At 37.5% G+C, this 24927-nt stretch overlaps 1 protein-coding gene and 1 long non-coding RNA gene across 2 annotated transcripts in view; one reads left to right on the top strand and one right to left on the bottom strand.

The window, feature by feature from the left end:
- The window catches only part of TMEM163 (transmembrane protein 163), a 101300-nt gene extending 81143 nt beyond the window's left edge, over nucleotides 1–20157 (bottom strand). Inside the window, exons 1-2 of the mRNA XM_034424003.3 lie at nucleotides 19862–20157; nucleotides 16370–16489 (exon numbers count right to left, since the gene is read on the bottom strand). Coding sequence (XP_034279894.1) covers nucleotides 16370–16489; nucleotides 19862–20030 — 289 coding nt within the window. The 5' untranslated portion in view covers nucleotides 20031–20157. The remainder of the gene's footprint in view (nucleotides 1–16369; nucleotides 16490–19861) is intronic.
- LOC117669501 (uncharacterized) lies at nucleotides 20151–24355 on the top strand. The gene is made up of 2 exons (XR_004592461.2): nucleotides 20151–20235; nucleotides 23912–24355. It is a non-coding gene; the product is annotated as an uncharacterized LOC117669501 (long non-coding RNA).
- Nucleotides 24356–24927: the final 572 nt, after the last annotated feature.

A 24927-nucleotide genomic window follows, 5' to 3' on the forward strand; every position in this document is an offset into this window, starting at 1 on the left:
GCGCCTTGTGGGTGGGGTGCCACAGGGATTGGTCCTCTTGCCCCTTCTGTTCAACATTTATATGAAGCCGCTGGGTGAGATCATCCGTGGTTTCAGGGTGAAGTACCATCAGTACGCTGATGATACTCAGATGTACATCTCCACCCCGGGCCACCCCAATGATGCCCTTGAAATGATGTCCCAGTGCCTGGAGGCCATGCGGATCTGGATGGGGAGAAACAGACTCAGGCTCAACCCATCCAAGACCGAGTGGCTGTGGTTTCCAGCGTCCCAATATAGCCAGCTGGCGCCATCGCTGGCTATTGGGGGCGAGTCGTTGGCCCCCACGGAGAGGGCTCGCAACTTGGGCGTCCTCCTGGATACACGGCTGTCCTTAGAAGAACATCTGACGGCTGTGGCCAGGGGGACTTTCTATCAGGTTCACCTGATTCGCCAGTTGCGTCCCTTTCTGGATCGGGACTCCTTATGCACGGTCACTCACGCCCTCGTCACTTCCCGCCTGGACTACTGTAATGATCTGTACATGGGGCTCCCCTTGAGGAGTACCCAGAGGTTCCAACTGCTCCAGAATGCGGCCGCGCAGTGGTTATGGGAGCGACATGGCTCTCCCACATAACACCTCTCCTGTGCGAGCTGCACTGGCTCCAGGTGGTCTTCTGGGTGCGCTTCAAGGTACTGGTTACCACCTTTAGAGCGCTCCATGGCTCAGGACCTGGTTATCTACGAGACCGCCTTCTGCCACCGGTAGCCTCTCACCGACCAGTACGCTCCCACAGAGAGGGGCTTCTCAGGGTGCTGTTGGCCAAACAGTGTTGACTGGCGGTCCCCAGGGGGAGAGCCTTCTCTGTGGGGGCACCTGCCCTTTGGAACGAGCTCCCCTCCAGAGATACGGAGGATCCCGGATCTGCGCACTTTCTACTGTGCCCTTAAGGCCTTTTTATTTCATCAAGCGGGGCTGGCCTAACCCTTTTTGTTTAATTTTAATTCGGATCTGTTCTTAAAAATAGGGGTGTTTTAATTAGTGGGCCAAATCTATTTAATATGTCTTTTAACTTGTTTTTAAATTTTATATTATATTTGTTTTATTTATGGCTGTTCACTGCCCTGAGTCCTTCGGGAGTAGGGCGGTATATAAATGTAAATAAACTGAAACTGAAACTGAAACTGAAGTGGGCTGAGATGGTCAGCCAGTTCCAGGCCATGATGCAGTTCCATTGGAACGAGGCCCTCCGACTCTTTGCCACCAGTGGCACTTCCCTCCAGCCTTTGCCCAAAGCCACGCACCAGGAGGTTGAAGCAGACCCCAAGTCAGAATTTCTGCCCCCCTCTGACCCACACAAAATAACCCCAAAGAGGGAGACTCTCTGCAGCAACACAACCATTCATTGCACGTATCCGGCCCAGGGGCCATTGTTTGAAGAGTCCTGATTTAGTGCAATATAAAAATGTAAATAATTTTTCTGCAGACCACCAAAATTTTCTCGCGGACCACTAGTGGTCCACGGACCACCAGTTGGTGACCGCTGCTCTAAATGGCAACTATGTGATGACAAGATGCTCTGTTGGCCAGGACTCCAAGGACTGGACATAAGTACCATTTATGACATTACAAGTTTAAACCGTCACTGAACAAGTTGTCATTAACCAAGAACCACCTGTATGTCTTTCTTAAATTTCCTTTTTTAACATAGCTAGTTATTCTATTTGTTCAAATGTTTTAATAAATAAATTATAACAAAGAATCTCCAAAATAATTACCAAATAATTTAGTACATACCCATACCTACATATTAACCCATCACAATCTTCCCTTTTGGTGTAATCTGCATTAATGAAAAAAAGAAATAGCAGGCAAAGAAATTAAAGGTATGAGATAACAACTAAATTTACTACAACCCTTCATGCTATTCTATCTTTACAAGACAATCTTGCTTCCACCACTTCCATTTTCTTTTTCATACACTTTCTCCTCTCTCTTTTTTCAGCAACTTCATGCAACTACAACTTTCTTAACCTTCTCCTTTCTCTCCATCCATTCAGTCTTCCTTCATAGATCTGTTTTGTGACGGACAATTGATCCATATACCCAAGCCATCATAATGTGCTTCTTTCACACTGGTCACTTACTGTTGTATTCAGTCCACATTCATTTGACATGCATACATTCTTTACCCGCGGTGGTGCAGTGGTAGAGTGCAGTACTGAAGGCTACTTCTGCTGACTGCTGGCTGACTGCAATTTGGCAGTTCAAATCTCACCAGCCTCAAAGTTGACTCAAACTTCCATCCTTCCGAGGTGGGTAAAATGAGGTCCCAAATTGTTGGGGGCAATATGCTGACTTTGTAAACTGCTTAGAGAGGGCTGTAAAGCACTGTAAAGCAGTATATAAGTCTAAGGGCTATTGCTACCTTGTCTCTTATTTTACCATATACAGTGTTACCTTAATACTCAACTGCTTTGAAACTCAACAAATTTGGTACCCAATGCACTTGATGTGAAAATTTTATCCCGGTACTCATTGTTTGGCATTCAACACACAAGCTAGAACTTGTCAGACTCAGCTGCCTTGTGACACACTATATCATTCCTTATGGGGAAAATCTGTTTGGTGTTCATCATTTTTGGTACTCATAGCACCTCCTGGAACCAATTAATAATGAGTGCCAAGGTAGCACTGTATTGTTTTCCAGATAGACCAATCCCAGTACACTCATTCTCAACATTTACTTCCATATAGCAAAGTGGACAGAACCATGCTTTTATAAAGAAACATTTTCACTTCTTAAAAAAGACAGGAAAGCTGGTCTCTATCATGAAATTATTTCATTTCCCAGATTTTGTTCGCTGTCATTTCTTATAGTAGGATCTGAACTAGGAACACTTAACAATCTAATCATATTTTTTTCATTCATTCTTGCTCTTTTCCTTTGACAAGGAAACTGTAAATCCAGTCATGAGGCATAAATACAGTCTTCATAGACACATGAAGAGAGTCAGACACTCTCTATGAAGCAGATCCATATTTTAATAGTTCTTCAGTCGCATCGTTTTCATGGCAGCCTCACCAATTTTAACATTCTCATGGCATATATATCTTTTTCTTTGATATTAACTCTACATTCATTTCAATTCCAGGCTTCCCAATAAGAGTAGTTCTCAAACAAATCTCTAAAATATTCTTTCAACATTCCTTTGGTTTCATCCTCAATCATTTAATCACTTGTATTTTTACTCTGCTAGAGGCTGTTTGCTTAGTCCTCTTCATCTACCTCCAAATCACTATTCATCTTCACCCAAATGATACTTCCTCTTATTTTTAATTCTAACCACCCCTTGCTCTGTAGAGCATCACCACAGTTATCAAACCTTTTATTTCCTCATAAAATATACAGAGTCAAATTTTCTGGCTTACTGAATTATCCTTTTGATATTATTCTGATCATGTCTTCTTGGTTTTCTGATAGCTGCTTATTTCTTTTAGCATGTATTTCTTATATTTATACCAACTCAAGGAAAATGTTGTTTGTATAGTTAGAGCAATAGTTTAATAATTTATATACTCATTTGCATCTTCCGTCTTTGATATAGGTATGTATGCACCAATCTTTTTTTAACCTGAGACCGCAGTCAGATTCACTGTGTGTTGATTTATTGCTGTTTTCCTGCACTGCAGCTAAAATAGCCAGTAAGTATTTATCGGATAATCTCTAATTGTAACAGATATTGTGTTCTCATTTATTGAGTTACACTCAATCATGTAATTAGTAATGTCCCTAATGTTGTGAATAGAATATCATACAATAATATGAGTTAAAATACAGTATACTAAAAACAGTGTTAATTCATTTCCATAACCCTAGTACAATAACTAACAATAAATTAAGATCATTATAACTCAATGCTGGCAATTCTAAATCAACCCTGACACCATTTTGCAAAAATGAGGCAATGAATACCAAAGCAGTAAAAAAAAAAAAGTAACAGTATGTTTCTGATGTCCAATATCCTTTCATGAGTATTATCTTTATTCTATAACAGAAAATAGACACCAGCATTTCAGGATAGAATGTTTTATATTCAGGTTCAAAATTATAGCATGTTCTCTATATACCTGCATAACTTTTCTTTCTTTAGGTTGACTGAAAAGAGGAAATACATATTAAAATACAAACTGCAATACCTAAAAAAAAAGATTCAGCATAAATGTTGCTTTCTTCAGAATCAGATCCCTAACACCAAGATAATTGTCGGCAATTGTCAGAAATGCTAATAAATCAACAAACAAACAGACTTTAAAGTTTGGGAGATTGCAATCAAAACACATTGAAATATTGAAATAATAAGAAATAATAGAAAGAAGAATATTATTCCACTTTTTATATTAGAGAATAAAACAATGGATAATCTATTTGCCTGATCTATTTTATCTACCTAAGAACAGTAAGTATTTTTTCTGTACATTGCATAACAGAGATTATAAAAACATGCCGTTTAGATTTTCTAAAATCTTTAACTAAAATTTTATTCTACTTAGTTACACTTCATTATATCTGAATACTATGCCTTATTCATTAAAGTGATGAGTAGGTTTTTGCAGACCTTATATCTCACATGTCAAAGCCATGGAAAAGGCTCCTTTGGGTATTATTAGTTCCACACAGCTGGAAATGATGGCCTGATAAATGTTTACTGCCAAAGCAAAGCAAATCACAGAACAGTAGGTCTATTGTATCATGAAGTAAGGATTAAGTAATATGGATTTACTCAAAATATTAATGTTCCACATACTACAAAGAATCTCTTATCTACAGCACCTCTTAACCACTCTTTTTCAATTGATAAGAGTTTGAAATGAATTTTAAAAACTTAGTTCATGCTGTTGCACAATGGTTCAAGGTAATATGTTGCTACACTTCCCAGTCAATGGCTGAATGCACATCTTGAAGGTAATTTTGTCTTCTGATATATTTTACAAGCCCAGGCATGATTTACAATTAAGAGTTATGCCCTAGATCAGGGATCCTTAATCCCCAGGCCACGGACTGGTCAGGGCCTATTAGGAACCAGGCTGCACAGCTGGAGGTGTGAAGAGGGCAAGTGACCGAACCTGAAACCATCCCTTCTCTCCAGTCCATGGAAAAACTGTCTTCCACAAAACCAGACCCTAGTGCCAAAAAGGTTGGGGACCACTGACCTAGATGATTATGAACCCATTCAATTTTTATTTATGCAACAACTTTAGTCAAGCAAACCATGGCTTTGAATATTATAAACCAACAAATGTGATTTATACATATGGAACAATACATGAAAAGATGATACATCTAATATCAAATATCTGGTTACCACTTTCTTCTGAGGATGTATCAGTCACCATTTTGATTTTTATGTTATAAAATGTCAGATAGGAAACTGAGCCTAGACAGAAGTCATATAAGGCATTCACTGCATCTAATTTTAGGAAGCATGCATCTAAGCCATTATTATATTAGTATGGTTTGGTTTTAGTTTTAGTACATTTAGTACATTTAGTACATGTAACCCAGCCAATTATTTATTCAACATAACAGTTAATTAATTTATTTATTTATTTATTTGTTTGTTTGTTTATTTGTTTGTTTGTTTGAATTTTTATACCGCCCTTCTCCCGAAGGACTCAGGGCAGTGTACAGCCAGAATAAGAACACACAAATATAAAATTTAAAAGCAATTTAAAATATATATTAAACAATATGGCCCATAACAATTAAAAAACCCATTCTTAAAACATGACGATTCAAAGTTGACATTTGAACTCAGAAACTGTATTATTCTAACTAAAAGCAATATCATAGCTAGAAGAAACAAGGTCATTAATTTCTATTATTTCAGCAACAGATTTGCAAATACCCTGTTTCCCTGAAAATAAGACCCAACCAGAAAATAAGTCCCAGCATGATTTTTCAGGATGCTCGTAATATAAACCCTACCCCCAAAATAAGCCCCAGTTAAGATTGTCAGCCAGATGGGTGCATATAGTACCATATTTCCTTCAAAATAAGACCTACCCAGAAAATAAGCCCTAATGCATCTTTTGGAGCAAAAATTAATATAAGACTCCATCTTATTTTCAAGGAAACATGGTAGTTAATTTGAATTAATACTATAGCAACTCCTTCAATGAGCTTCAAGTTCTGATTAGCTTTGTTCTGAACAAAACTAATGAAAGCATCATTCTCTTCTGAAATATATAGCTTCATCTTTAAATGTTAAACTATGGGTTTTTTTAAAAAATGCAATGTGTGATGGTCTGCAGCATTTCTGTCAAATTGATGTATACAGATATAACATAGTGTAACAGTGAGGGTATCTAACCTATTCATACTTGAATTTTGATTACAATTATACCTACAGACTAAGTTCTAAGATTAAGCAAAATAACTTTCTATAAAGTGCACTTTAATTTACAATAAATGATTTATTTTCCAATAATAAAAGCATATTAAAGTATGTTCTCTGAATATGCAAAAATACTTGAGCACAAAACTAATTTTATTTCTAACAAATGATATTATATCTACTGCCACAAAGTTTTTCAAATAATCAAGAGCTCCATGCAAATAGACACATTTTAGCAGTTTTTGAGCCTTGAATTTAAACATGAAATTACAACCTTATGGTAACTTTGACATTCTAAGCAGAGTGTCATGCTAGCAAATCTAATCATGAAGAGTATGATACACAGAATCATAAGACTTATTTTCCAATTTCAAAGCATTACATTTTCAAATAATAAATACTTTTTAATAAAAACTAAAATACACATTGCTATTATCTTATTTTCTATCAAATAGCACTAGAGATGTGTGTGAAGTAGTAGAAAGAGAGAGAAACAAAAGGGATACTATGGAAGATACTGTACTATAGACGACCTGAGCAGTCAGAACATACAGATGTAGTTTACCTGCATCAGATAATCAGTCTTTTTAAAAAAGCATATAATAAGGATAAATGAAGTTTCAATTATCCTGACATCTATTGGGAATCTGTCAACAACATATGACCAACAAATTATTCTCTCCTCTTGCTGACAACTTCATTTTTCAGGTGGAAGAAATAATAAAGGAATAAACTATGCTGGACCTAATCCTTACCAACATAGAAACATTTATTAAAGCAGTGAAGATGACCAGCACCGGGGGGTGGGGTGGGGGCGGGGAATTGATTATATTTGAATTTGTGAGATCCAGAGGAAAAGCAATTAAAATATAAATACTTGATATCAGAAGAGCAGATGTTGATGAATTGCAAGAAAAGGCAAGTCAGATCTGGTTAAATCCTTAAGAAGAAAAGTGCAAACCGCCCTCCCAAAAAAGGAAAAATAGAAATTTAAAGAGAGCAGAGTAGATGGACATCTGTAAAATACTGAAAAGAGAAGAAGATGATAACTGTATAGAAACATCAGAGATTCTGTCAAAAATGCTAAAGCTCAGAATCAGCTAAGGCCTGTGCAAGAGATTAAAAGGTTTCTCTGGATATATTAGAAATAAAAGTTAAAGATGAGAAAGGTCCTTTGTGAGGATAAAGTAATGAATAGTAATGGTTTCAAGGCAGAACTACCTAACTTCTATTTCAAATTGTCTTTTTTCAGCAAAGAATGAATCCTTAGTTGCTCATGGTTATGCCACTGGAAGAAAAGGTTTGTACCTTAGAATAAATGAGCAGAGGATAAAAGAGAATTTAGCTAATGTAAACAAATAAAGTTCTCCAACGTCAGATGCGTTATATCCCAGAATACTAAAGGAACTGGTAAGGATGATTACACAAATCTTTTTTGCTAATTTCTGAGAATTCCTGGGAGGATTGGTAAAGTCCTTGAACAATAGAGTACTGCAAATATAATGCAATAGTGATCTTCAAAAAGGGAAAGAAGATCTGCAAAGCTACAGATCAGTCAGTGTGATGTGTATTTATTGTCCAATCCAGTTTACTGGACAAAATCATCAAATATTTTATAAAACAGCAACTTTATGGAGCTTGGATAGGTATGCCACAATTAATAGGAACCAGCATGGATGTGTCACAAATTACTGTATATAAAACTAATGTAATCTGATAGAATTCATATTTTAGTAAATTAAGGGAATGACATAGATTTAGTGAACCTGGACCTTAGCAAATACATCCACAAATTTAATCACAATATTCGCCTTATATTAATCCTTCCAGGTAAATAGCAATATCAATAGCAGTTAAATATCGCTGCATGGTGCTTTTACAGCCCACTTCTAAGTGGTTTACAGAGTCAGCATATTGCCTCCAACAATCTGGGTCCTCATTTTAACCACCTCAGAAGGATGGAAGGCGAGTCAACCTTGAGCTGGTGAGATTTGAACTGCCAAACTGCAGCTAGCAGTCAGCTGAAGTATGAATGAAGAATGAAGCTGTGCTGCATTCTATTTTATTATAAAGCAAAATTAACATATTCTTATATGTCTGAAAGTACAAACTTCTCTCTGCCACTTTTAACTGCCTGGGCAATTAGGATTTTTTCCTAAGTTTCTTTCTCTATTAAGCTAGTGGGGGCTCCTGCCTCTGTCTGACTGTTTCCTAGGCAGCATCTCTTCCCCTCGTCACACAAGGTCATTCATACTTTCATTACTGTGATTCAAAACCTTTGTTTTGCTGGCATTAATTTTCAAGTCATATGAATAGGCAATGATCATGATGTCACAGAAGATGCCTGTGGCTTCTACATCATTATCTGGATATGTTTATCCTACATAAGAAGATGGGGAATCTGATAGCAGTCTTCAAATAGTCAAAAACTATTTGAAAAGACTATCAAATGGAAGACAGGGTTAGGAGCATAGGTGGGGGCAGGGGTGTCAAACTCACAGCCCGCAGCCCGGAAGTGTCATGCCCACCCCTATTTTAGCGAAGGGGGGAAAAGTCACGATACATCCCGTTATGACAATATGACGCTGCAAGTTTGAAACCCCTGTACTACAGTATATGTGTGTGTTGACAATCATGAGATTTCAGTTGAATTTCCCTGGTCTGCAGAGGAATGTTGATGGGCTCTTTGGCCTTCAAAAAGTTCTCTTACCCTGTGGAGAATTTTTGTAAACAATAACCAGAGGTGCACCTGGAGATAATTGGAGCAAGGGAAGCAGAGTTGGGTTCCCCTCCCCCACATACTTGCTTTTAATATTGTCTATATTGTATTATTTTAACTGTGATAAAGTTGGGCAGCCTCTAAATTTAATAAATAATCTACTTCTGTCCTCCAGCGGGGACTTCCAGTTATATGAGTTCTGTTCCATTAGACTCTAATTCAATATTTATGTAGTATAGATATAATTCATTTATTGGAATTGTGTTTCATGGCACTCTTAACTCAATATTTATGTACTCTTGATACAGTTTTGTTTTCAAACTGAAGTCATAATCATATTTTAAAATAGACATAGTGCTATTTGTTGCAAGATTAAAAACTTGGATGCATACCACCAGCAAAATCAAAGCATACACTGCAATCTTTTTTCATCACAAATATTGGCAGCGTTCAGACAACGTAGCTTAATAAGACATAAACTAGCCTTTTTTCTTTCTGTAGACTAGATTCTATAGAATCCCCATAAAAGGTAGACCTCCAGATCTCTCACATAATCCCACTGCATGGAACACAGTTTGAAAAACCCTGGTATAGAATGCAGGTTTCTGTTTCTAGAGATACATTAACCACAATGCTTTCTAATTATTCAATTGAAGAGGAGAGTCTACATTGCTTCTCTTCTTTTATCTTTATTAATACTCTCTTATCTTGTCCCAAAGGTGCTTTTTCAAGAGGCAACTGGACTTTCTGATTTTTCTTTGAAGATGTTTTGCTTCTCATCCAAGAAGCTTCTTCAGCTCTGACTGGATGGTAGAGAATGGAAGGATTCGCCATTCAGAGCTGAAGAAGCTTCTTGGATGAGAAGCGAAACATCTTCAAAGAAAATAAAAAAGGTGAGTTGCCTCTTGAAAAAGTATCTTTGGGACAACTATGACCTGGATGACTAAGAATTTCCATAGATCCTCTTATCTTTTTTCTCTTTCAAGCCATCGTCTTTTCTTCTAACACCTATGCTTCTATATTCTTAGTTTTGTATGTTTTCCTTATAACGAAATGCCCATTTAACTCTTTATTTGCATTCTATTCATACACATAATCTCACCAATAATCACCCTCTGTAAACTCTAAGAGCATACTTTCTCTTAACACTAAACCATAAACCATACCTTACAAACTACAGTGGCTGAATCCACAGAAACAAAATAAACCAGAAGCAAACAAATTATTTTATTTATTTAAAGCATTAATGACAGGTTCCCTTCTTTCAACCAACTCTTAGGCAGTTCCCAATCAAAAATTAAAAGACACGTAAAATCATTTCAGAAACTGTAAAACTCAACCAATCAAAACATTAAAAACAACAACAAATTATATTACCTGACGTCATGTTTCTATGCCAAAGGAAATGCAGCAAAGAAATAATGCTCTCAGTTTTCTTTTTATAACCAACATCAAAGAAAGCATAAATTTCTTCTTCCATCGATACGTTCTTCATTACCAATTCTCACACCATAAGAAAAAAGTCACTGTATGAAACAGTAATCTAAGACTCATTTTGGTAGCTGAAATGATCTTGACAGAGAAGCTACAATTTTTCTTTCTGGTCAAAATCAATGTATTAACTAAAACCAGATCTTGAGATTTTTACTAAATAAAAATAACTTTTAATCTTATTAAAATTACTCCCTAAGATAAAAACACTCCTATTAACTAGAAAAACCAATTGGTGAGTAACACCAATGACAAATTATCCCTTATTAGCCATGGTTTGTTAAGTATGTCTGATGAACTCATGTTAAATTTAGAGTTTAAGCTTGACATGTCTATATAGGAACAAATAGTTCTATTTACTACTGAGAATACTCTATTTTTCAATCTAAGCCATAACATGAAAAATGTTCTTTTGCAACTATAGATTAATTCATATGCCTCATCATTCTCTGGTTTATATATAGAAAAATGGTTGTACACTTCATGATAATTTAACTATGGTTCATTAAACAAGTCATAGTAGCTGGTTTGTACAACATATTGAGACAGAGCCCAACAAATCACATTATAATTTAGCATTATGTGTCAATGGAGCGCAAAAAATAGTTACAATCATGGACTACAGGATCCAGCTTGCCTTTTCATTACTTTGTGAACAGGTTGAATGAGAAGCAGTTTGACTAAACAGCAGCAGCTAAAGAATTGTGTGCTAGAAAACATGTGCCATAAATAGCAGGTGTCTAAAAGGATTCTCAGGCCAGCAAAAACCAATCACATCACACAGGTGACTATCAGCAAGCTGTCAACCAGCATTCGAATTGCCTAAACATGGAAACTGCTGACAGTAGAAGAGAAATACAAAATGAAAATACTCAATGAAAATAGGTTTCATTGAAAGGTACTATAAGGAATCCTAATCCTAACCTTCATGAATAATTTACGCCTTCACAACTTGTAAAGAACCGTTTCAGTGGTGCATATGGATATCTATAGTCTTTGTTGGAGAAATTCCTTTGGACACAATTTAGATCAGAAAAAAAAATCTTATCTACTATAGAAGCAATGGCAAACTGAAGACGGCTCCACAAGAGCAGAACCGATGATCATGGTGGAAAAAGGATCCGGTGAATGAATCAGTTTCCCTGAACTCCTCCCCAGATTAAGAGAACGACCTGTGATTGTCCAGAATGCTCTATACTGATGCTCCCCATGACAAGACTGTACCGGTAAAACAGTGGTCTCCAGCAAGTTTTAACTCTGGGAGTGACGAAAATCAGCTTTGCCCAAACCATGGTTCAAAGCTTTTAAAAAGACACCTATTTCGTCCTTTTAATCATTTTTGCTAGAAATGGCTTGTAAATTGCTTTTTGGATACTAAGAACCTTCAGAAGGACACAGTTTATTACACTGGGTAATTTTTCCTTCAATCCTCAGTGAAAAAAGTTTCATTTAAGTTGAAGAATTTAAAGAAAAATATTTTATTTGGAAATAAGCAGCAAAAGGGTGATTAGAACGTTGATTTTAGAAAGTTTTAAATGGACTAAGGGGTCAGATTGACTGGAATAAGATTCTGAAATAATTATAAGAATACGTCCTGTGATTTTTAAAAAAAAAGTCCATTAAAATATATGGATATTTTTAATTTAAGTGTAAGAAATCTTTCCCTGGGAAAATATTTTTTTCCCTGCTGTGAATTAGAGAAAAACATGACAAGAGGAAACCTTAAAGGCTGGTCACTAAAGGTGGCCATAAAGAATTAAAGATTAGAATTAAAGGAGAAGATCCACTAATTCGGAATGGAGGAAAGTATTTTAATTCTGGAAGAATATTTAGCAATAATGTACTCAGAACATTATGTTAAGATTGTCTGTTACTATAAAAATGAGATTAAAAGAGGAGATAGAAGACAATCCAACTGTGAATCAGGCTGTTCTGGATATGATTCAAAGTTGACAGGATGCAGAAATGATATTGCCAAAAATGAAGGAGTTCCCGAGAAAAGATAAAAAGAGAATGAAAAGAAATAATCTTTTGGGACACTACTTAGAAGAAATGAAAATCAAGACTTTTAAAAGTAAGAAGTATTATAAAGTTGGCTTATTTGATCAAGGTTAAAATGTATATTTTTTGTAGTAGCATTTAGTGGGTTTTTCTTGTCTAGAGCTGAAAGAGGCCTTAAAGATTTTTTTATAGATAAAATATTGGAAAACATTTTTTTGTTGCTGTATTTTTAGAGGAATTGAGAAGCTTGTGAGGGGTTTCTGAGAGGAGAATAAGACAAAAAGTTAATTATTTGAAGAGATTAACCATAAATTTTTTAATTGTTTCTGGTAGTCTTAATGGGTTTTTTAAAAGTAAATAAGATTTTAAAGATTTGCTTATAGATATAAGATAAGAAATGGGAAGATTTTTTGTTGCATTTCAAAAGAAAATGGCAAATTGTTGTAAAATGGATATGAAACTGATTTACTTGTTTAAGTTCTAAAAACTCTTAATGAACCATTACTGATTAAGATTGAATGATGGGGCTTTATTACTTCCTAATAGATAAAAGATAAAATATGGGATGAAGAAAATTTGGTTGAACAGTTAGAGAAAATAAAAAGTTACTGAAATTGTATTTGTCTTGATGAAGAAGAACTCCTTCCTTTTTGCTTTTTAAATATATTTTTCTTCCTTTCTCCTTTTTATCTCTACACTTTTTTCTTTTTTTTCTTAGTTTGTATTAGTTTTTTATCTTTGTATCTTAAACTTCAATAAAAATATATAGAAAAAATTCTTAGGAATGTTCACTGCTACTCCTCTGAGCAGCATAATTACATTTGAAACTTCCTGCATCTTTTATGGAACTCCTACATCCTTTAGTTTCTTCTATAGGTTTCCCAGTGCTCAAAATGATGTATTGTCGGAGAATTGTGCAGCCATTTTTTTAATATATATCAGGCAAACAGAAGCATCATCAGGTAAATCACAGAGCAGCTGGGGCAGTAAATCACTGCCCCAGCTACTAAATTTAAATACCTTAATATATACTTCTAAATCTATATACCTGTGGGTTTGATTTTAAATAGTGCTGAAACTATCAGCCTTCCCAGTTAGACGGGAATCAAGATGAGTTAATTCTATTTTATTGTAAAGGTACATTAACAGAATCTTGCAAGTCTGAAAGTTCAAATCCCCATCAGTCTCTTTTTACAGTCTGATAATAGAGGAAGGATGTCCCAAAAGGCTGAAGAAGCTTCTTGGATGAGAAAGCAAAATGTCTCCAAAGAAAAATCAGAAAGTCCAGTTGCCTCTTGAACCTTTGGGACAACCATGATGTGGATGATTGAGAATCTCCATGGACATTTAGGAAGGAAGCTTTCCGAGTTTCTTTCCCTGCATATGTCATGCAGCTGCAGTATCTGCCATGCCCTCTCTTATCTGAGCATTCCCTAAATAGCATCTTTTGCCTGACTCCCAAGGTCTTTCCTACATAACATTATAAAAACATAGGAAATTAATTCTGAAGGTCATTAGCCTTTTCCTGTATTATTAACTTTGAACAAGAAGTTTGCTTTTTCTCCCACAAATATTGAAATATTTTCTTGCTTTGCACTTTTGATTTCCTAATAAAATTTTGAAACTATTCTATCTTACCTATCACTTTAAAACCTGTACATCCACCCACACAGAGGCCTTCAATATCAGTTATTTGGAACTTAACTTCCATTGAATACAGTGGTGGCTACTTCTCAATAAAATGCTTAGGGCTGCATTGCATTGCACTAATTCTGTTCATGTTGCTGGCTAAGAGATATTTTCAGCTTCAATTAAAAAATGAGATGTCTCTAAATGACACTTAAAAAGTTGCAATGGACCAATTATCAAGTTTGGGAATATAAACTACAACTTTGAAGAATTTGGCTAAAGATATAAGCAATATCTACCTGATCCATCAGAGTGGGGAGGCAGGGAATGTTGCGGGTCCCATCCTCTAGAAAGATACACCTGGTACAACCCAGAAGAAGGGCCTTTTCCATGGTGGCTCCCTCTCTCTGGAACATCATTCCCCCAGAAATGAGAATGGCCCCCGCTCTAACACTCTTCCTGAAGGCACTGAAGACCTGGTTCGACCAGCGGGCCTGGTAGATTATATTATATTATATTAATTTATTCTTTTTTATTAGTTTTATTGTTTTAAATGAGATTTTATATTCTGTAAGCAGCCTTCAGTCGCCATGTATGAATAGGCGGCAATATAAATTCAATAAATTAATAAATAATAAAAACAAATAACCGGAATTCTAAAAATCTTGGCTTTATCTTCTCTGTTCCTTAGATGTGGCACTTCAGTTTCAAACATAGTCTGCTCTCCCACTTTCAATGTAAGCCCATTACTCATATATTTCAATATAGTAATATCAAGTGATGCTTAAAAAGTTCTGTCCCAAACTTTTAATGCAAATTAGCACATTTAGTCAATGTTAAGAATTACACTCCAGTGATTTCATCTGTACATACTTCAAGCAAATGCTACAACAGGATTATTAGCACACACTGCAGTGTTACTGATACTACCGCTTGCCAGATGAAAAGAAAAGGGGAAAGATCTCTGGGAATATTTATTTTTCACTAATCCTTTTACCTAAAATGCCATAGACTGCTATCCTCTGGTTTGATAACTGACCCAATTTCTAGGTAGCAAATTTTATCAGTGACAAAGAACAAATCTACAGAGGCTGTATTTTGATTTACAGATGAGTTCTGCATTTATATTTCCTTTCTTCCTTCCTTTCAAAAATAGATACACAGGCGTGTGTTTTCCATACAAATTACTCCAAGTAATATATGCTAAATTCTGCAGAGCCCATTTGGCCAAAGACTAATAACCCCCCTTGGGAGCTGACACCAACTTTCAGCAATAGCCCACTGCTGCAGATTAGCACTGGAACATATGCTGCAGAGGCATCCAGTCTGCCTTTCTCGCATTAAGATCGTATTTTCACTATCTCACATAAATCCTTTGTCTTTTTCATTCTGTTTTTATAGTGAATAAATAAATAAATATTCTGGCAACTCAAATAAAAAATGCGATTGACTTTTGTAACCATTATCAAATTTTGCATCTCACACCACAAGCTCATTTTGTCGAATTCAAGATCATTTTGCATTATTCATGGGTTAGCTTCCCTACTAGCAAGTGTGCAACGTTTTGTGCTGAGCAACTTACTTTCTTTTTAAATGAAATGACCTTCCTTCCTTCATCTGATTTTTTTAAAAAGCTATGTTCAGTTTTGGAGTCCGCATAGGCTAATTGACAAAAAAATAATATATTCAATGGAATATTAACTTAAATAGCCTAAAGCAGAAAATCATATCCACATGGGCATCATTAAAGTTACCTCAAGGAAGATGTAATCCCATCAAAATGGTAGGCTGCAGTTCAAATATTAACTAGCCGTTATGTTGCAATAATTATTCTGTCTTTACATAGGTTATTGCATGCATTCTTTTTGCATCTCTGTAGAATACTTAAGATATTCAAGGAACTCCTTTTGTTTAAAAAAAGATAAATCATATAATATTTTTTCCACTAAAGAATGCCCCCCCCCATCCATACAAGTTCAAAAAATTTTCAACATCTAGTCTTTCTTCTAACCTTCAGCAATGATGACTTTTTCAGGAAAACTGGAACAGGCAGCTGTTTCTATGTAATTTCAGCAGTATCATATTGTGTGTTGTATAGCATGCAGTTGCTGAAGACACAATCTAAAGATGAGAAAGTGGTTCAATACTTACTGAAAGCAGCTACCGCCAGAGCCAGCGTAACAACAATGGAGGCCCACGAAACCCACACTGCTTTCTTTCTATAGTTTTGAGCTTCATGAGGTTTTAATCTTGTACTGCTTTCTAGCAAACCTGATGAGAAGAAACAAACATATATGTCTGTTACTTTAGTCTGTTCCTTGCCACAAATTATAACTGGATTTGTATGGAATCTACCAAATACGCCCTATGTTTATTTGTATCTTACAGTAGAGGCCAATCAATCATTTTATTACAAATAAGATGTGTTGATTCAGTTCTGAACCTAGATTTCTATAAGGCTGAAGGAGCCTAATTACCGCCTGGAGCATATTGTAATTGTACAGGAGGTTGTGTATATATGAAGCTTTCACACTATCCTTATGGCTCTGTATTTACACTGCAATTCTTAATTAGATATCAAAGCACAAAGGAACGCTTCCTTGGGATGGTCAGTCAATAGCACAAACCTGCTTTTGTGGTTGGTGTGTGTGTGTGTGTGTGAGAGAGAGAGAGAGGGGGGGGGAGGGAGGGAGGGAGGGAGAGAGCTGACATATCTACAGTAGATATAGGTGATAATAGAATTTATTTCCATTTTATTTTTTTATTTTTTCAATTCTAAGTTTATTATATCAGCAATTTTAACCTGTCTATTTAACAACATTTGAAAAATTGTTCTTGGCTCCCCCTTTCCTTTAAATATCATTTTGATTTTGGATAAAAACCAAATTCCTACTTTGGTACCATTATCTTACACGGAAGCACAAATAGTCTTATCAAATCAGGTCTATCAGAGGATTAAACAAAGCCCTCTGAATTAGTGAATTCTAGGATAAAAAGTACTATAGGGCTCTGTAGCCAAGGCCTTAAGCAAAGCTATTCACAAGACAATAAAATAAAAATAAATAAAATCCTAATGTCTGTAATAGGTAGAAGACATACAACCTTTCTTCCCATATCAATCTATATTTTCTAATTTAATATGCTTACCATTGCTACCTAAGTAAAATCAATGCATTCTAATTGAAACTAAAATAACTAAATCTGTTAAATTAAGCCACATAAAATAGATACTCAGTTCTTCCAGTTGAAAGTGATTTAGTAGTTTAGTTACAACTGTTAATTCTTTAAAGACCTATGGAATATACAGATATATGACAGACACATTTGCAATTATATGCAAACATAATATTCCTACCAACTATACAGAAAAATATTTTCTAATCTGCATCATACTTCTGAGTCAAGTGCACAAAATTCAAAAATAAATTAAATTCCAAAAGGTAATACAAAAATTGATAAAATACATATTACTTAAAAACCATAATTCCTGGATAAAACTATTTTCTTTTTAAATAATTCTAAATGCTTTTGTATCATAAAATTCTACTATAAATTGTTATGTGATGGGTTTTACATCCATCTTTATTTAAAAATAAATTTTATAATTTAAATCTAAATTATAAATCTATAATTTATAATCTATTCACAACTTAATGAAATGTATGATGTATAAAATATCACATTTTATATGTTCTGATTATTTCTTGCTCTGTTAGTGGCATAAATTTCTCTGATTTCTAACAAACAGGATAGAGAAAAAATTTATAAATAATATTCTGAGATGCTGACTTTAAACTTTCTAAATGGGCTACATCTAAAACCTCCATGTATTGGGGCCCAATGAAAAGCAGCCGAAAACTATAGATAGTGCAATTAACAAACATTTAAGGATAAAAAATATTTCTAACATTTCCCTAGGAATAATCAACCAGATTAGATGAGAAGAAATAAGACAAATATAAAAATAAGCTTAAGGGATTCTTTGTCTCCAACACATATCTATGTCCCCAACACACAATTATTTTTCTTTTTTATCATTTTAGTTCCTCTCTCTCATATCTGAGGAAAATCTCTGCAGGAGCATATTCTGCAAAAGGTAACAGTGGGAGGAGTATCCTTGTTTAAATAAAGACCATGCTATTCCTGGCCCCAAACTCTTGAAATTGTACCTTACATATAGTTGACACATTCCTCTGAGTTGCAAAGTAACAAGCAAGCTACCTCCAGATTTTAAGGACTTTTAATTTAAAAACTGACATCCCTCATCTCATTCACCCCCACCCAATTTTAGACAATGGAACTACTGCCAGAACATTATCTGGGAAACAGATCTAAAAGAAGCCACTGAAAAGAATTAGAAACAATAACTGAAAGGAAAGAGCAAGGAGTAAGTTCAAAGGAATGCCTAAATTCAAAGGGAACTTCCTTGCCATTGTGGGAGACCAGAGGGGGGGGGGACTGGAAAAAATATGCAAAGCCAATGAATGGCACATGCAGGGCAGGTGCCACCACTGGCAGGAGACAATAGACCGAGTGTCCCTTCCCTATAAGGAAGGGTGGAGATGGATACACAGCATCCTTTCTTTGCAATGAATGAAGCCGCCTGCTTGCAAGTCAGTGAATGCTTTTGGATTTGCATTTTGAATGTTAGCCTTCAAGCACACCCATTTTTTTAAAAAAAAAAGTGGGTGGGCATGGGATGTTTTTATTTTTCTATCCTGGTAGATGCTTTTACTGCATGTTTTCAAATAAGGGGAGGGGGAGAGAATCAGGAGCAGATGCAGGAACCAACTCCACCATTCATTTGCCAGGTGCCTAGATGGGAAAACATTTTTTCCCCTCCTATTTAGGAAGGAGAAGTCAACGGAGGTCCCTCAAGATGGTGTCAAAGGTGAATACGGCCCCGAGTCTTAGGGTCTCGAAAAGCGATTTCTTGTCGCATAAACTTGTGTTAACGCCAGCGCCTCAGGAACGACGGCCAGGACAGGAGTGGGCAAAGGGAGGCTGGTGGGAAGAGGAAAGGAGAGTTTGGGCCAGAGGGAGGGAGGCTTTGGGTGGTGGTGGGGGGGAAGGCCATGGGGCTTTGGAAGTAAAGGACGGACGAGGACCCGAGCGAGTCCCAGCAAGTAGAGGTCCCGGGCCAGGCGATCGTTAACCGAGGACGAGCCGCAGGAGGAAGGCAACGCTCGGGGGTGACCTAGCAAAATGTAGCTCTGCGCAAAGGAGCGCACGCCAGCCGTCGGCGGGAAGGAGTTGAAGAGAGGTGGTGGGCTTCGCTGAAGCGGCTTTGAAACGAAGCGCAGGCAGGGCAAGGTGCCGACTACAGAAACTCAACTGGGAGGGAGGGGGAAGGGGCACTCTTCTGTGGAGAAGCGTCAATCAATCCATCCAGCGGGGCTCCCCCAGAAGTCGCCAGCAGGGCTGGCGAATGTGCCGCGCGCGAGGGCTTTGGAAAAAGCGGCAACTTAAGCAGGGCTCGAACGCCAGGAGCAAAAGCCAGCGGAGAAAGGCTGGGTAGGTAGGTGAGTGAGTGAGTGAGTGAGTGGGTAGGAGGGTGGGTGGGGCAACCGGCGCTGCAGGATTGGACCTGGGACTAGTCGGCGGTGACGGCGGCGGGCAGCGTCCCCGGACCGAAGGGCTCACCTCGGTCTTCCACCTCTTCGCTGAATTGGACGTCTTCCCCGACGCGCAGGTGCTCGCCTTGTTGCGACTCGAGGGCAGGATAAGCCGGCGCGGGAGCAGTCCCGGCAGGTTGCAAAATGGTGGGTTCTGGGGTGCTGCCCAGCTCGTCCCCGACTGGAAATGCCTCCATGGCTGGCTGAGAAGGAAGATGGGAAGCGGAGCAGCGAAAGAAGGCGGCGGCTTCAGGAGGAGGAGGAGGAGGAGAAAAAGAGGTGGGGGGGGAGAGAGAAGAAAGACTTGAAACCGCGCGGACGGACGGACGGAGAAGCCGCGAACTGGCCCCTCGCCTCGTTTTTCCCCCCGGGCCGCCGCTCTGCCTCGCCAACCAACCGCAGGTGGGACCCGCCAGCAATCCGCCTGGCCGCTGAGATCCTCCTCCCACTTCGCGAGGCGGCAGCGGCGCGCGCCAACTCTTCCCTCGACGGAGGGGCGCGGGAGATTTGGGAGGCGGGGTGGGGGGGGGAGAGGGAGAGAGAATGTCCTAACTCCTGAAGGGGCTCGCTCGGTGCAGAGCTCCTGCCTGGCGCACGCCGCTGCGCTCTCCCTCACGCCACCCCACCTGAAGCTGCTGCTGGCCCATGCGCCCCAAGCCCCTTAAAAGCTGGACGTTAAAGGGAACTGCTGGGACCGGCCACGTGCCGCAGCCCCTCCCCCTTTGAAAATGCGTGAGTTCAAGAGTTCTCCCCCTTAACGAGCAAGTGAAGGTTATCGTGTACCTGGGTTGAAATACTGCAGAAGAGACCCTAAGGATCCCATGAAGGGTTGGGAGGACCATGGCAGAAGGAGAAGATTTTGTAGCTCAGGGTTGATATGAGGGGGGTCCTTGGTGGTCTCTGAGCTTGGTTGCTTTCATTACCCAAACTTTTGGGTAATGAAATGTCTACAGAAGAACCACCAAGCTCAGAGGGCACCAAGGACCCCCTCATTGGCACCAAGGTAATACTAGCAGTTGCCGGAGTTTCCCAACTCTGCTGTATCATCAATATATTAAATTTATATGCTGCCCCATTCCCACTAACTCTGGGCATCCTCCCAGTTAAGGGCAGCCCAAAGGGATTTTTCTTCCAAAGCTCCAGGTGATTATGTTGGAATAAGGAATAAACTTCCAGTGCAACTCTGCAAACGTTAAGGTCTCCAAATCCTTTAGTTTAACACATGTACTGTTACTCCCTGGTAGCTCCTAAAATGTATTACTCACACAACCTAAAGTGCAGAATCCATCTTAAACTTAGAATAACTTTATTGTCACTTTGTACACTAAATGGCATACATTAAATTGAAATTAAATTTCGTTACATACAGCTCTCAAAGAGTCACCACCATCTTTTCACAGCTAGAGATTTAACAGAAAGAGGGAAGGGTGAGCCTGGAACTGGTGGCTTCTTTATTTTGGTTAGCATAGTCAAAAGCAGATTAGACATAAGAGTAATAAGACCAGGACAATTCCTATACCCTTGTAGGAAGACATGTGCATGCTTCAACCAAAGCAGTGGTAATTGGAAAAATAAGAGTGATGTTCTCCAAATCATTCATTTAGAACCATGCTGCTTCATTGTGTTTATTTGAAATACTATAACCCATTTTGATAACTCGTCATTAAGCCATAGTTTACTGATTTGTAATTAACAATATGAATTAGCTAGATTCCTCCTCTCCCCCCCACCTACTATTCTGACCGTACCATCCTACCCTCATTTATTTGGGAATGAGCTTTACTGAAATCATTGGACTTTCATTTTGTCCGAGAATAAGTATGGGAGGTAATGCCTCCCTTGATTCAAGTTTGAAACTTCATCATCATTACTATTATTATTAAACCTGTATGTCATCCAACTCCCAACCATTCTGGTTAGCTCACAACAAGCAATGAAGAAATTACAATAAAATCAATAAAAGACAATAAGCACAAGAGGCCAGATGGAATGAAGCAAAGGGTCTCATTCTCCTGTGCTAAAGGCCTGGGTGAAGGGCCAGGACTTCATGGCTCTTGTAAACAACAGCAAAGTGTCCCAAAGGTGCTTTTTAAAGAGGCAACTGGACTTTCTGGTTTTTCTTTGAAGATGTTTCACTTCTCATCCAAGAAGCTTCTTCAGAGCTGGATGAGAAGTGAAACATCTTCAAAGAAAAACCAGAAAGTCCAGTTGCCTCTTGAAAAAGCACTTTTGGGACAACCATGACCTGGATGACTGGGAATCTCATAGACAACAGCAAAGTGGGGACCATCTGAATCTTGGGGAAAACCTCATTCCAGAGGGCTATGTGGGTACGTTAATGTCTTTTCCTTGGCAATAAATATTGATGTGGTTTGTCCTTCCTGCTTTCAGGATTCTTCCTGGCTTTACAATCTAAGCCACACCCAAGGGCAGCTGAGAGCTATACTCCCAGGAAGAGGTGTATATCTAATGAAATAGTTCTTCTTTTCTACTTGCAAAGATAGCCATGATCCTTTGGGAGAAAGTTCTGAAAATCTTAGAATAGTAGTAAAGCCCCAAGTGGGGAAAATGGAAGGAGATGGTTTTCATAAACTTACATGGACTGTGTTTGCACAACAGGCTTACCTATAGTTGGTTGAATCATGGTTTGTTGATATAATCCAATTGCTTGGATTTATAAGACTCTGAACAATAAGCTAACATGAAATATTTTGTTATGTACGTAGTAGACACAATAAGCAGGCTATATTCACATGACACAATGAACCACAAAATAGTCAGTTGGGTTTTAGCTAGCACATTGTTCATTTAACCTAAGATAGTTTGAACCACAAGCCAACTATATAGTTGGCTTGTAGTTCAAAGTATCTTAGGTTAAATGAGTTTATTTAAATTAACCATGTTATGCATAGCCATTTTTCTCATAAGCAGTGTTATTTTCTCATCCTATGCCTATTTTTACCTGACCTGCTTATGCATGGTTTTTTCATCCCCAGTTCCCTGGTTTCCTATGACATTTTGAACTATGACCTATTTATATGGGATGGATTCAAGCAGCACATTAGATTCAAGTCCTTTTTGACTCCTTTGTAGTTACTACATCATTATGGGAAGCTGACTCTTTGGTTTGCTGAAATTTACTTCTAGGTAAAGAAGAACAGGATTGACACCTTCATCTCTTAGCAAGATTGAAAATCTGTCATCTGAAAATTTGTGTTTCTGAACAATTATTAGTCATTATTAATAATTAAAAAAAATAAGGAGCTTAAAAATAAACTTTCTAGCTCAAACACATTTTGTGCTTTTAGAACAAGGATGTAGTTGCTTGCTAAAGTCAGCATTTCCATTAATGAGAGCAAATTGGGCTTTTGTAGAAGTAATTTAGGAGTGTTTGCACTGTAATCTTCTAAATCAGATAGTAGCAGTGAGGACTCCATACTCTACTATGCCTATGTGAATTATTCCTACACAGTATGTACTATTTGGGGTACTCAGCTGACAGTTTCATTCATGACAATTCCCCATCTCATATGTATTTACATAGTAATGCTATTTTTTTTCAAATATTTATTGTTTTGCAATAAACAACATGATGGTAGTCAAAACTGAGATTTGAAATAAAGGGTGCTCTGCTTCCAAATTTTGCTATTAGCTCTAAACCAAATAAAGAGGTCAAAACCTAAGAGAACAATAGAAATCATGAAGTAATTCTATGTATCTCAAAGTTTTTGATTTACTCAAGGGTGTGAATACAGCCTCTGGAATTGGGAAATATGTAAATACAGTTATACTAATAAATGTATAAAGTGGTTCACACATCACATTAAATCATAATGTGGCTGTTTATTTGTGCTTTAGCATGTTGGGTGAAGCCAGCTATTCATTTTTAAACATATTTTTACTTGTTTGTGAAGTATGTATGTAAATTATGGTGCTTAACTACTTAAGGAGTCCATGAGTTAGCATAATTTGCAAACTTGGGTCCTAAAAGTTGTGCAATGTGACTTACTGATTTGTAATTTTAATTGTTTAATTGTATGAATTTCAGTTTATTTTATGTTACTATGTATCTTTACAGCTGTGAGAAACCTCTACGTACAATGATTGAAAGATACACTAATTGCCACAATAGAAGAATAGATGGTAAAGGCGGTAAGAGTTGGCAAGATGGCAAAATTGACTGCTTTAATTAAAAAGAAGAACTTATCTTGTTTTGTTTTTGCTTGGAAACTTCTTCTGGACTTTGAGCAGAAAACTGAAAAATATGAAACTTTGATTTTTGGTTTTGATGACTAGATTGACTTTGTCGCTATACAAATGGTTTGAATTGATAAGAAATGCAAAGCAAAAGATTGAGGCTGTAGCTTTTTTTTTTTTCCTACTCACCTGGGGGAAAAAACCTGGAAGTCACTACTTTTTTTCCCCCTTGTTTGCACCTCTCTTGTCTTTTCTGTGTTTTTTGTTTCTATTTCTATTTCTATTTCATCTCACAACATACATCAATAAAAATTTGAAACACAAACACTTATTCTATAAACCATCCTTAAATAAATTCCAGCTTAGCACAGTGCATAAACTGTCTGAGTCTGTCAACATCTTGTTTATCATGAGTGCAAATAATAGTTTCAATACACTGGTGAAATGCAGCCGAAATAGCAGATCATTCAATCCTTCTCCCCTACCTTCTGTGACCCATATCACTTTTGGGGGATAGAAACTTTATTTTAGGCAGACAGGAAAAAGAAGGGTATCTTGTTCTGAAGATTATATTTTGCTATAGAGTTAATTTGCACCTAGAGAATAAATGCAAGTAATTAGACTGAAATTAAGGGAATTTCTTGGTGTCAGTCCCTCTGACATTAGGCAGTTCTTAGCAACATCTAATCATTTCATATGGTGATGCTCAAGGGAAAGGAATAAAGGAGGTGCAAATTTATACTTGAAAAGCAAATGCCGGTGGGATGCAGTCCACAAGTGCAGCATGGTAATTATACTACATCAGAGGTGGGGAATCTATGGCCCCTTTATGACTTGTGGACTTCAATTCCCAGCATGGCTGACTTAGGAATTCTGGGAGTTGATGTCCACAAATCA

This window comes from Pantherophis guttatus, chromosome 1, assembly GCF_059756535.1.
Source record: "Pantherophis guttatus breed Tessera chromosome 1, ASM5975653v1, whole genome shotgun sequence".
Classification (NCBI taxonomy): Eukaryota; Metazoa; Chordata; class Lepidosauria; order Squamata; family Colubridae; genus Pantherophis; species Pantherophis guttatus.